This window comes from Xenopus laevis, chromosome 5S (assembly GCF_017654675.1).
Source record: "Xenopus laevis strain J_2021 chromosome 5S, Xenopus_laevis_v10.1, whole genome shotgun sequence".
NCBI classification, from domain to species: domain Eukaryota; kingdom Metazoa; phylum Chordata; class Amphibia; order Anura; family Pipidae; genus Xenopus; species Xenopus laevis.
In genome coordinates this window covers 141,924,266-141,938,798 of record NC_054380.1, presented here as the reverse complement: position 1 = coordinate 141,938,798, position 14,533 = coordinate 141,924,266, and the positions used below count along the sequence as shown (strand labels likewise).

The window sequence follows — 14,533 nt, the reverse complement described above, 5'->3', positions numbered from 1 at the left end:
CTTACCGACCTATCTCCCTGCTTAACACAGATGCCAAGGTGTTTGCAAAGGTCCTGGCCACCAGACTAAAGTAAACCATAGAGGAAATAGTTGAACCAGACCAAACTTGATATATGCCAATAGATCCACCAATGTGAAAATCCGAAGGCTATTTACAAAGTTGCATGCAACCCATAGCAATCACGAGCAGTAGTGTCACTGAATGTAGATAAAGCACTCAACTCTATAGAATGGCCATTCCTTTGGGAAATTTGGCTTGGGGGACCAATTCATTGAACGGGTGAAGCTACTATATAAACAACCAATAGCGAGAGTCAGCTCTAATGGCCACCTATCAGCTGCACTCAACCTTTATAGGGGCACCCGACAGGAATGTCCATTATCGCCATTCCTCTTTGTCCTGGCCAGTCCCGGGCCGAACTGACCAGGCACCCTAGGCAACCTGGTCGGCTAACCCCGCCCCCCATGTGTGCGCACAAGAACGCATGCGACATAGAAGAGAGGATGCGAAAGGGCAGGTTCCGTAGGATGTGGAAGGGATGCGGAAGAGCAGTATGCGGAAGAGGTGTGGAAGGGCAGTATGTGGAAGGAATGCAGAAGGGCAGTATGCGGAAGGGATTTGGAAGCACATGGGAGAGAGGCGGTAGGCGAGTGAGAGCGGCAGAGGGGAGTGCAGACAGACTAGGGGTAGGCAGAAGACACTTCAACAGGCACCTGCCCAGTGCCCCTACATTGTTGCGCCCTAGCCAGGTGCCTCTTCTGCCTACCCCTAGTTCTAGCCCTGGCTGTAGAGCCTCTAGCAATCCGTATCTGTCAGGCAAATAACATCACAGGACTCCGCCTGGGGAGAGTGGAAGAACCCATCTCTCTCTATGGTGACGACATACTGTTATATCTGGATAACCCAGGCAACTCCCTGCAGGCGGTCCTGAGAATAGTGGACCACTTTGGACAATTTTCAGGGCAAAAATTTATTGGGAGAAATCAAGCAGACTCTCTATCGACACAAACATTAACCCCAGCTCATTCCCTCCCACCCCTCTAGTCTGGGTGGACTCATTCAAATACCTTGGCATTGTGGTACATAGGAATTGAAATGCCTTCATACCCTCTAATCTTGATCTGATTCTCTCCAGTATGAAAGACAAACTGAAAGTGTGGGCTATCCTGAGCAGGATCAATAACCTAAAGATGATATTTCTCCCCAATTTCCTCTACATCATCCACAATTCCCCTGTCCCATCCCCGTTCTTTCTTTTCAACCATTGATACGGCCCAAACAGCTTTTCTTTGGGCAAACAAGCCCCCCAGGTTTGCTAGAACCAAACTGCGGGGTCCAGTTAGCGAAGGGGGATTGGACCTCCCACATTGGTACTTTTACTCATTGGTAGCCCAGATCTACTTTATGCACTGGTGGCTTAATCCAGACCCATTTAATCCAAATTTCCCACTACAGGCCACTCTAGCAAGCTCAACATGGTCACTCTCATATATCCCAAGTCAAACCTCCCGACTTACACACAGCCCACCCAGTTATAACCACCGCATATAAAGCATGGGTGGCAACACTTAAAGTTAGCAACCTCGCACTACCTCTCCTATCGCTACATCTTACTCTATGGGGAAATTTCTTCCTCCCACATCTGCAACACATAGCGGAGTACAAAATATGGCCACACTGGGGCCTACGCACACTAGGGGACTGGAGTGGTACGCCCCAAATAAAACATGTTCAAACCCAGGAGGCTCTCCTCTGGTTCGCATACTTTCAGCTGAGACAGGCCACCAATACCCAATTTCAAGGGAACACTATGAACCTTACAAATTCTAAGATAGAATCAGCCCTTAGAGCCACCACCACCAGGAAACTTGTCACCAGGCTATACTCACTTCTCGTAGTTACCATTAAACCTCCATTTAATGCAGCGGGTATAGCCTGGAGTAGAGGCATCCCAGAGTTGGAGGATGATGACTGGGAAGAGGCAACTGACAGGGCCTCTGACTACCTAGTCTCAACCAGAGATCGACTGATCCAATTCAAAATCCTACATAGACTCCACTTAACCCCAACTAGACTGGTCCGTATGAACAAACTCAACTCACCACAGTGTCAAAAGTGTAGGGCCTCAGAGGCACCTTACCTACACCTCATCTGGTCATGCCCCCCGAATCCAAGCCTTCTGGTTCCAGGTTCTCAACTATATTCAGGACAAAACAGCACTACCTAAGCTAATAACCCCTAAGGTATGCCTCCTTGGTGTAATAGATGACGTCACCCCAAGGGCGGCCATGAGAATACTTTTCCGCACATTATTATTCTATGCCTGGAAATGCATCCTCCTGAATTGGATGTCCCCATAACCGCCCACTCTCAATGGCTGGCTGAACCTGCTTAAAGCAACACTCCCCCTAATGCAACTCCCTTATACTGCAAGAGGTTGTCTCCAGAAATATAACCTGGTGTGGCTAAACTGCCTGGAAGCCACAGAGGAGCCTTAATGCCAGAGATGACAAGCAAGTAGGAGCTTAGCTATACATAATTATTGTTCAAGCTACCTAGGGGTAACAGATACAAAACCATAACTGCACCGAAATGTATACGAATTTACGGGATTCAAAAAGTGTTAAATGCATATGCTGTACTGTGATGGCTACAATAATGACATAACCATGCATATTTTATTGTTTGTTTGTTTATTTGTTATAAAATGCAAAATAAAAATCTTTAAAAAAATACACTTGTTGGGTTAGGAATGACATTTACATGGTAGAGTAAATTATTTGCAGTGTAAACAGTGGAAATAAAAACTACACCACAAAACCATGACAGAATCCCTTTAAGGTGGTGTAGCATAGGTGAAGCAATTTGGCCAATGTTGGTTGAATCTCCTGACCATCTAAACCCTCAAGCGGTAGTGTCAATAGAGCATCTGGCACTTTATTTACATCAGTGTGAGTTTGTTGTGATAAAAAATGTATTTCAAAGTATTCCTTCCAGGGATGTAGGTCAACCCAGAAAGGGCCACCTCCCTTCTCCAGCTCAACCATCTTGCTCTGCATCATGTAGAATTTATGGAGTTTTTCAGGGCCCCCTGAATCAGAAAACTGCCTCCATGTCTATACAGATATTTACCTTACAAGAAAGAGAGAAACTAGGGCTCAATTCATTCTGCTTGGTGTTGATTGCTTCCTTCTACTGTCAGATGTTGGACATTGGCCATGGATCATGATCACATTCTGTCCGACTGGCGTTTCAGGGCAACTTTTCTGCAGCCAAAAACACTGAAGAATTTGTTCTGTTGTTTTTTTTTTTTTAATCCTGTGAAAATACAAACGTTCCATCTAATTCCAATCCAATTGGATTGATTGGCTAAATTGGCCCCAGACACAATCATTGTTCTACAAAACCGCAGTCACCTGGCAGGAGCACTTGATTAAATAACCAACTTATTGATTCACAATTCCACTAACAACATCGCAATGATATTGGAATGACTTGTACTTCTTTATACACTCCAGGCAACTATAAACTTACACTAAAGCCAAACTGTAAGATATAGGAAGGGTAAGAACCACAGACTGGGGCCTCATAAAATAAAGTCAGATCTTTTCTTGCCTTTTCCCTCTAAGGCAGAACTAACCCGGCGCTCACCCCTTGTTACGTTTCATTTGTGCATTAAGGGAAACAAACAGCTCAGAAGTCTTTGCCCAATGTACTTATGCACTTATTAATCTTGATAAAGGCGGTCAATTAAAACCAACTCGCTATGTCAGTTCCGACTTCAAAAACAATTTCATTTGGGCTGAAGCCTTTGCCAAGCGCCTTAATTGCTCTGATTCCACATGCTGGACTTGGCAATGATGGAGATGGTTAGGAAACAACATGACTCGGGGCTGGAGAACCAGGAAAATTGCCCCAGGTCTTTTGTATTTTGCTTCCTCTACAGAGAGGCACATTCTGATTGGCTCCAGTTCAGTAGGTCGTCTATGGACAAGGCTGAATAAGGACGGACTCAATGCCGCATCATGCTGACTCCGCACATTGTGGGTCTCTGTGGGGCACAAACGCTCAGCACAGCTTGTAGATCATATAATTAACCCAGCAGGGTTATACAGGAAAACATGCCCTGATGCCTTTGGATCTTCTGGTTGATAGTCTAAGTCTAAGCAAGATACATTATATACATTTAGAGTATGCAGGTGCTCAGAATCAATAACACTTACCTATAGGAACCTGGAAACAAGGCCAACAGTGATTACCACATCCTCTAGGGACAAGTGGGCAATACTGTGAGACCACCCAAAGCTCAAAGGTGGTAGGTGGGAGACCATTGGATTATAATTACCAAACAACAAATTTAACCAAATCAAACCACCAATTAATTTCACCATTATTTCAGTTTTCGACACCATCACACTCTTAACTGAGAGGTTGCCATAATTTTGGGTTGGTTCCCATTGGTCTGCTGAGACAGAAGGGAGACTATTAGGAACACGTTAGGGTTCATCTACTAAGAACAGGGCAGGGTGGCATTTTTTCATGAGTCCTGGACTTGTTTGTCATTGACATGCACAAGGTAGGAAGAGATGGTGGGCTCGTGGGGGTTAGTGCTTTAGCATTTGCATCCATGGTCATGGTATATGGACCCTAAAAAATATAAATATATGTAACCTTGTTTTAAGGTGATTGGGACCTGAGCAAATATTTAACCACTGAGGGGGAGGGTCACGCCCTACAGGTATGGACATTTCTGGTTCTCACTGTATTTCCAGTAACAAAGGCATAATTTGCACCTATATCTTTAAATTTTGTTTAAAACTCAACTCATAAAAGGACTGTAACCCAAATTTTATATACTGGTGCAGGAGCTATATATTCTATCCTCCACTCCAATGCATAGTTTGTTGTTATAATCACAGCTACATATACTATACATTGCTAAGGGTCTATCAGTGGCCAATAGGCCAAAGGCTGGAGCAGTGTCGGACTGGTACACCAGGGGCCCACCCAAAAACCTTAGACCAGGGCCCACCCAAAAACCTTAGACCAGGGTCCACTCTCAGTACTATTATTCTTCATCTTCTCAATCAACCTCTATTCTCCTAGTCTGTTTTCTTTATATACTATAATCAATTATTCCATCTATTTAGCCTCTTTGTTCTCATAGGAAAAGGGAATGGCCATGAAATTGGCCAAAAGTTTAGAAGCTAGAGGGCCCACTGACACCTTGGCCCACCGGGAGTTTTCCTGGGCCAGTCCAACACTGGGCTGGAGATTGTCCTACAAAAGCCCAATCACAACCCTGATCTCAATCCAGTTGAGAATCTCTGGGACAATTTGAGAACTGGGGTCCAAAAGTGATGTCTGAGAAACCTGGAGCAAATCTTCCTGGAGTAATGGGCCAAGATCCCTGCCATCCTACCCATCCAAACACTGAGATCCGTTATTCATTCCTAAGCTGCTTTTTTTCTATTACAAAACAAATGTCACATGAAATAAATTGAAAATAAAAATATCAGACAGGGTGAGAGAGAATTTATGGAATAATTAGCCATTCAGTTATTAATCAGAGAACTGGTCAGGGGTCAGGTATTATTCTAGGCGCCGTGTGTATAACTGTAAAAAAAATAAACAGCAAAAGAAATAAAATGACTGAATGAGTCCAACTTCCAGAGGCGCAGGAGGGGCACCACTATTAGGTAAGAATGTAACCGGGCCAGGAATTTCAATTAAAATTAAGTCCATATAACCACAGCCAATTAGAGCCATTTATAACCTCCTATAATTTCTCCCAGAGCAATTGGTTCTACGGTCACTTGTGCCTCTCTCTGTTGCTCAGCAGCCATGGCCTACAGTGCACCCACTTATGGTTTGGGGTGTACCTAATACATTCACCTTCGGGGCTTTGTATGTTATTATTTCTTTTTCTTCAATAAAGGATTCCATCAGGATCTGGCTGGTGGCTTCTCATCTTGGCGGACGTTGATTTTTCTGAAGGTTCCTCCAACTACTGTGGGCGATTATTCCAGATGTTCCATATAGGAATCAGGCCAGATGTGAATTCTAATCTCACTCCTGTTGACATTATTTGGGACATGGGGCTATTAAACGTGTATTATCTTCTCTTCTGTTGCTACTTTGTATCTCTTACATTGATTATCCAGTCCATAACCACGGTCACGCAGATACTCAAACCATCACTTTCTCATAATCACAATTTCCATAAAAATAACTCAGATACATGGAATGAATTAATAACTGATGACTATGGTGTGAGGAGGGAGGAAGAACAACCACAGAACATATCTGTATTCACAGTATGGAGCAGGTTCTGGTGCTGTTCTGTTTCAGGGTTATGGGAAACATAACCATAACCCAGGGGTGACACTGTAACTAGTTATCCTGTATTTTTCTAAAAAATCTGTCTGCAATAATATCTGAAAAAACAATGTCAACACCAGCTCACGGCCACCTGTGTCTGTTTATTTGTGTTTGTGTTGGGATTGTGTGTTTGGTTTCAGTTTATTCACAATTCTCTATATTTTTAGCAATTTATAGAGTGTGGGAGCAAATTCCCCAGTATGAGAAACCTCTTTAAATCTCCACTTTATGTCTGTTTCACACATCTTGGAATAGTTCTGGGAAGGGTCCATCTATGGTTACTTTTTGGTCTGTGCAGGATCCATCTTTTTTTTTTGTCATTCTGTATGTTTGACTCATATTACTTTTCGTCTGGGCATTGCCCATCTGTGGTTACTTGGTCTGGGCAGAGTCCATCTGTGATTCCTCATTCTGTATGTAGCACTCAACTTACTCTTGGTCTGGACAAGGTCCATCTGTGGTTACTTCTTGGTCTTGGCAGGTTCTGTCTTTATTTGCTTCTTGGCTTGAGCAGGATCCATCTGTGATTCCTCATTTTGTATGTACCACTTAACTTACTCTTAGTCTGGACAGGGTCCATCTGTGGTTGCTTCTTGACCTGAGCAGGATCCAACTGTGGTTAGTTCTTGGTCTAGGCAGGATTTATCTGTATTTCCAAATGTACCACTCGTTGTACTCTTGGTATGGGCAAGGTCCATCTGTGATTACTTCTTGGTCTGGAAAGGGTACATCAGTGGTTACTTCTTGGTCTGGGCAGGGTACATCTGTGGTTCCATATGTACCTCTCATTTTATCCTTGGTCTGGACAGGGTCCATCTGCGGTTCCTCATTCTGTATGTATGCCTCATCTTACTCTTTGTCTGGGCAGTGTCCATCTGTTGTTCCTCATTCTGCATGTACCACTCTCCTCAGTCTGGGCAGGGTCCACTTATGGTTCTATATATACCACTCATTTTACTCTTGGCCTGGGCAGGGTACATCTGTGGTTACTTCTTGATCTGGGAAGGGTCCATCTGTGGTTCCATAATTACCACTAACCTTACTCTTGGTCTGGGCAGTGTCCATCTGTTGTTCCTCATTATGTATGTACCACTTTCTAGACAGGTCCACTTATAGTTCCATATATACCACTCATCTTACTCTTGGTCTTGGCAGAATCCTCATTTTGTATGTGCTCTTTATTTATGTATATCCTGGGTTTGGGCAGGGTTCATCTGTGGTAACTGGTTATACTGTATGTGTAGCCCTTACCTTATCTCACTGAATACGGCTAAACCTTAATAACAAGTCAGAGTTCTTTGCCATAGATATTTATTATCTTCATTTTGTAAAAATAATTGATGTTATTAATGACATTATGTTTATGGCATCGTAGAGAGAGAGTGTATCCTGCCATCTGTACGTAAGCGCATAATCAGCACATTCTGCCCAACAATCAGCAGGAAAATACTTTATTTAGTGATTGGATGATTCCATCAAGCTTGAGCAAAACCGCTCTCTGTGCCTCACATCTGGTATGAATTATGTGGATTAAATGGTCTCAGAGGGATCCAGCTGTACGGGACCAAGCCCTACTCAGTTAACCGTTTAGATTTATTTATTCATAAGGACTTCAAAAAGCTTGGGCTGTTACAGGTCAAGAAATCCTCCTCTGAACAAACCCCATATGTAATAACCAGGATTGATTATAGATTTTATCAACCTACAATGTTATCATATAACATGAAACAATTCTTGAAAAACCTAACAAGGTTAAGAGGAACTTGGGGACAGGCTAAGATCATTCTCTAAGATCATTCCTGAGAACATAATCCTACTAATGAAGTCCCTAAACCTTGAGGGTTGTGATTGAAATGGGGGCTTTGTTGTCAAGAAAACATTCCTAGGGTGTGGTGACCTGCATCTGGACACAATTCTCTACCACAATCTATAAAAGCAATATAATGGGGAGATACACAACCTATTATAGAGCTTGACACTTGGTTCGATATATGGGGGGAGCTTTCCCGGGTCTATCGAAAGGTATACTATCAATAACATGCCGGTAGAATTAAAGCAGGATCATGTAGGCAAGGGATTTTAAGGAAGGCAATTGAATAATATCATTATCAGGTTAGTGTCACCATGCTGACTTCAGTTGTCTACAGTTACACTTTAGGACTTGCTCAGTCTTGTTATGAGCCATGGCAAGAGGGGTGGTGAAGGTAGGCAAGGGTAACATGGCAGTTGAGACCCACTACAATGTCATGGGAATCTCATTACAGTTGGTCTTCTTTTGAAAATAGTTAGATATCATTTGAGGACATCTACCAGTAAATTTGAAGTATCGTATCTGCTTCAATGTTTCCCAGGCACAGTGGAGGAGAGCGTAATCCGGCTAGTGAATGGCTCTGGTCCCCATGAAGGCCGCGTGGAGGTGTTTTATGACAAGCGTTGGGGGACGGTGTGTGATGATGGATGGGACAAGAAAGATGGAGATGTAGTTTGTCGAATGCTGGGTTTCAAAGGAGCAGAAGAAGTGTACAGGACTGCCAGGTTTGGCCAAGGTAAGAATCTGTAGATGAAAACATGAATCTATTCATTCTTAAATGTTATATTTCTCCTCTGCCAGCCTACTGAAAATTCAGAAACCTTACAACCCCATACATAGGGCAACTAACAGTGGTCAACCCACCACACCTTGGTGTCTGCAGAGCCCCACTAGGAATCCATCACTCTATGACTGGGACGTAAAGGAAGCTCTGGTTTTGATGATGATGATATAACATGATATGTTGTACCTTGTATCTCCTCCCCCACCTGATTAAGTAACACAACGAGTTTTGCCCATAATTAATATTTCTTTCAAGAGCTGCCCAGAAGCTCCTAATTCCCCCTGTTGTTCTCAGGAACCCACTTTATTCCTTTAACATACATTTCTAAAAATGTCATTTTAAGATCATTTTTGTTTTTCCCCTTCTGGAGCTCTTGGCTGTAAAAACATTAATAAAAGATAATTGCTTTCAGCACATATGATTTCTGACCAAGTAATAATTCAAGTCAGATCTTTTGGTTCTGCACACTTTTCTATATTTTCATTTTTAAGTCATAACAATGAAGAAAAACAACAAATCCCTCTTCCAATGTCCTTCCAAAATCCTAGCACAGATGGCAGTGCCTTTATATCTAAGGAAAAATGCCCCATGTGGGGCCTTATTGTCTATAAACCAACGGCTCTTATTGGACTAAAGCCCCAAACTCAAGTGCGACATCCCTGGTATAAGTTGTTACTGCTGCTTTCTTCTCCTAAATGTGATACAACAAATTGGGATGAATAGCTTTAGGGCCCAGGGGTACCTCTATTTGGGTTAGTCGATCAGTTACTCATATAGTGACATTCCATTTAGAGATTAAATATCCACACGGCCATATTATCATTCTTCATTGGGATGGGTGATCTTACAATTTCCTCTCTATCTTCTTTATTATGTTTGGAGTTAAGGAGTAATATGAGCTAACTACACCTTCCCCATGGGATTGTCAGTCTGTTTATTAACCTAAATTAGCAATGGGATGCTTATTATTCAATTACTCCAAGGGTATAACTCAGCCTGCAGCCTTGTGTCTTTATATGGTCACAGAACAACCCCTCAGTGACTTATAATATCCTTATCATTTACAGTAGGGGGTACATTATCCCTTATAATACATGAGTGATACTCAGAGTTCCCTGTATAACTCAGCCTGCAGCCTTGTGCCTTTATATGGTCACAGAACAACCCCTCAGTGACTTCTTATATCCTTATCATTTACAGTAGGGGGTACATTATCCCTTATAATACATGAGTGATACTCAGAGTTCCCTGTATAACTCAGCCTGCAGCCTTGTGCCTTTATATGGTCACAGAACAACCCCTCAGTGACTTCTAATATCCTTATCATTTACAGTAGGGGGTACATTATCCCTTATAATACATGAGTGATACTCAGAGTTCCCTGTATAACTCAGCCTGCAGCCTTGTGCCTTTATATGGTCACAGAACAACCCCTCCATGACTTCTAGTTCTCTTCCTACATAAAAGGTCTGCTCTTCTGGTCCTCACACAGAGTGGAGAGCTGGACAGTTGCCCCTACTTACACCTCACTAATGGCAGCTCTGTTTGGAAGTATTAGCACCTTCTCACGTCCCAGGAAAAACTCTTTCTCAACAGCTTTCACTCATACTGTAGGGATGGAGCCTTTTCCCTGAGCATATAAAAGCATTTTTTAGTTGAGTTTGGCATCAGGTTGACCTTGAGGATTTCTCCTGATAGACAATTAGGATAACCATTTGCAGTCCATTTGATTTAAATCCAGTGCTTAAGTAAAGCTTCCAAATAGTTTTCTTCTGGAAGATGGAGGTGTCAATGCTAAATATAAATAACAAGGCTATGCCCATAACATACCCGGCCCCAAAGGAAAATCAAATATAAAAGCACTTTGTGTTTAGGCATTGGAGGAAATGTGAAGGGGATTCTGGAAGAGATCTCGTGGCTTTAGGTGGCTAGGGTGCTGGAGTGTCCCATTAGGCTTATAGTACACAGTTGTTTTGACCACTGCTGCCGTCTGGTGGAAAGTGCTCAAGTGAGAATTTTTCTGAGCAGAAGTCCAAATGTCACCTTGTTGGATGTTTCATCCAATGTCAATATAGAAACAAAGAAGACCCAGATGGAAGCAGGTTAGATAGGGTGGCACAGGGACTGGGTGGTTAACCGGAGGCCTGAGACAATGCACACAGGACACTAGAAGCAACAGAACTGGCGGCAGGTCCTGCAAGTTACCTACAATTGAGAAGGTAACAGTCAAACCTAGGTCCATAGGTAGGGTTATTTATCTCCTTGTGGTTAGGGAGAAATAGTAATTGCTTTGTATTGAGTAACAGTTACATCAGTAGACAATTTTCCTTAATTACTGGGGTACCTGAATGCAGAAAAATTCTCTTCTGACCCAAAAACTGTGAAGATTTGCAAGGAGATTAGTAGACTAAACCATGTTAATAGTCACGAACATCAGATAGAGTCAATATATTGGACATTGGTGCTTCTGAATGACGTTCTGAAATGCCATGTCCATAGGGTAAGGGCTTAAAGGAGAATGAAAGGCTAATATTAAGTGAGCTTTATCAGAAAGGTCTATATAAATACACCAGTAAAGCCTCAAAGTAATGTTGCTCTGAGTCCTCTGTCAAAAGAAACAGCAGGGAGAGACTCAGGCAGGAAGTGATGTCACACCATGCTAATATGGCAGCTGCTATCCTAAACAAACAAAGAGCTTCTAGAGCCTCTTTCAAAAGAAACAGCACATTTCTTTCCTTCTATTGTGTACTCATGGGCTTCTGTATCAGACTTCCTGTTTTCAGCTTCAACCTCCAGGGCTTGGGCATGCTCAGTTTGTTCCTCTCTCCCTCCCTGCTGTAATCTGAGCCCAGAGCTATGAGTGAGCAGGGAGTTACTCAGGCAGGAAGTGATGTCACAACACGTTAATATGGCAGCTTCTATCCTAAACAAAGAGTTTCTAGAGCTGGTTACTCAGGTATGGTAAAGCATTCTGCAGAATAAATATAGTGTTATAGCTTGCACTATTGTGGCTACACTATTGGCAATAAACTGCTTTAGTAGCTTTCCTTACCCTTTAAAGAGAAGCTTCGGGCCATTAAACTGTTGATTGTCCAGTACAATATGTAGGGATGCACATGAGCAAGGGGGAGCCACTGTCAGTCAAATAAAAAACCCAAAATTGTGGTTAAAAAACCATTAGGGACATACAGAAGGGGAAATGGTGTGAGCTTCAGGAATCAGAAGCATCATGACTTGTGTCCAAATGCCTTAACTGAATAAAGCATTTAAGAAGCAGCCCTGGTTCATTCCAGTAATAAATGTTGGTCTGCAGCACAAAACCACTCAAATTATACCTCCAGGGCTGTTGTTGGCAGGTGATGGGAAAAGATGGAAGTAACTTCTATGACAAGTGACAGGTCATCAGTAGCCACCAAAATAACTACTGAAAGGGATGCGTTTCCCAGAACCTCTCCTTCTAATCATCTCTAAAACGAATCCATTTGTGGGAAAAGAGAAGCCCTAGTTCCCCTTGCACTAATCAGCCTGGACATGGATGCAATGGAACATACTGGGCAATGCCAAATGGCAGAGGGAGACTAGACTGAACGTCATTCCCATGGCAGCCGATGGCCAAAGGCAGCACGGATCAACGCGGGCCTGTGTTTCCCATCAGATAAAGCGTGGAAACCGACAATGTGGTCCTTGGTGGATCCTGGCCAACCCTTGACTTAAAAAGCAGACAGAATATCTTATATTACTTTTTAGGGCAACATGTTTGTTTGGGGTTTATGTTATTTCTTCCAAAGTCCTAATGTTATTGGAATCACATGTTCCTTATAGTCTGACGCTGAGTCGCTCCTGTGATTGGATCAACTGGCTTTGTTTAAGAGACCCTACAGAGGAACAGTGAAAAAGTTCCCAGACTTTACAAGATGTTTAATAAAACTTAATTTTTTTTATAATATTTAATATATGAAATGGTTTATTCCTGAACTTCCTGAACCTGATATTATTATTGCATAATGCTGCCAGGGGGGAAACCAGTAAAGGTCCCTGGGGTGACCTCCTGGGATGACCAATGGCTCTTAATCTGGGATTTACACCATGAGTGAAGTGTTTGCAGCAGAAAAACTGCAGGACCCCACTAAGTGATACAAAGTAGGTTGGCTGGGAAGGTTGGGAACTTGCAGTAAGTTTAGGCATTACTCAGCACCCTGCACCCCTTGTTACTTCTAGAACCTGTGAAATTGTGCACTAGTAATGCACTAGTAATGGGTGAGCATTTATGAGTTCCCTGATCCACTCATGTGCATGTAGCTGGTGCCAGTTATTCTCTATGTTTTATAGAGAAGTATCTGAAACATAGTTCAACTGATTCAGCGAATGCCACCAATAATTGCATATTAGCATGTGAATTCCAAAACTACCCACCACCACCTACCCAATTTCCACAGTGGTCTATGTTCTTGTAGCCCAGGAGTGCAAATTGAAAGAAAGGGTGGTTCTCTAAATGGAAACTATCCTTTTGGTCTGGTTCTGGCCAATCCAAAACAATATATCATGTGTGAACACATTTTTAGTATTAAGACCAGTTGGTAGATCCTATCTGCTCTCTCATGTATCTGGGAATAATAAAAGCTTCCCTAGAGTTGGTCCTCACTGGAGATGATGGTTTTGGTGACACGTTGTTGCTTTTGGGATATAAAATACTGTTATCTACTCATGTCCCGGTCTAGTTGTAAATAAGTGAAATCAGCAGATAAATTCAGGGCGGTGCTGGGTACGGAGCCAGCGAATGGTTCTTGTTAGGATTTATTTATTCTCCAGACTGGACTGGCTCTAGTGCTGTACTTTTACTCTACCCCTCGTAACTGCAGTAAAAACATCACATATAGTTTTATTAGATCCAGAAGATCATGTTCTCAGAATGAACAAAGGGGAAAGAGAGAATCAATAGATACAGGAGTTGCATTGCCTTATTCATGAATAATAACAAGTGGAGGAGCTTATCTCATTGGGCAAGTCCAAATCCAGGGTCTTACCTACAGCACAGCTCATACTGGTACTGTCCTACTGTCACCAAGAATGGGCCACATGTGATAAAGCTGTGGGATGGGAGCTTCTCCCAGAAAGAGCAGAACCACTTGTTCTAAGAGAGCTCTATGATTCTCTTCTAGTAGTCCATTGTCTCTGCAATGGTCTCTGAAATGTGACCTTGTTATGAGCTTAGGGGGCCCAGCCTGAAGGCCAGTTAGGGGAAGATTTGGGGTGAGTGCTTATTTGTGTCCTGGGTACCCCTGGAACTATAGCAGGGTGACACCCCAATGTTTCTATTTATCTGTAACTTTGTTATGAGCGAAGGGGGCCCAGTCTGAAGGTCAGTTAGGGGGAGATTTGGGGTGAGTGCTCATTTGTGCCCTGGGTACCCCTTGAACTATAGTAGAGTATATATATACAGTGTAGTCTTTTTATGAGCCAAAGTTTGCTTAGCCTGGAAGAAATGTAGCCCTATTGCCTGTACACTGCTCTAATACCACCATCTTGTCTCATATCCATTTTGGCACTAGTTTGTCCT

General features: G+C 42.7%; 1 protein-coding gene across 1 annotated transcript in view; it reads left to right on the top strand.

The window, feature by feature from the left end:
• scara5.S (scavenger receptor class A member 5 S homeolog) overlaps positions 1-14,533 on the top strand; it is a 135,527-nt gene that overhangs the window by 118,529 nt on the left and 2,465 nt on the right. Inside the window, exon 8 of the mRNA XM_018266060.2 lies at positions 8,734-8,928. Within this exon, the coding sequence (XP_018121549.1) occupies positions 8,734-8,928 (195 nt within the window). The remainder of the gene's footprint in view (positions 1-8,733; positions 8,929-14,533) is intronic.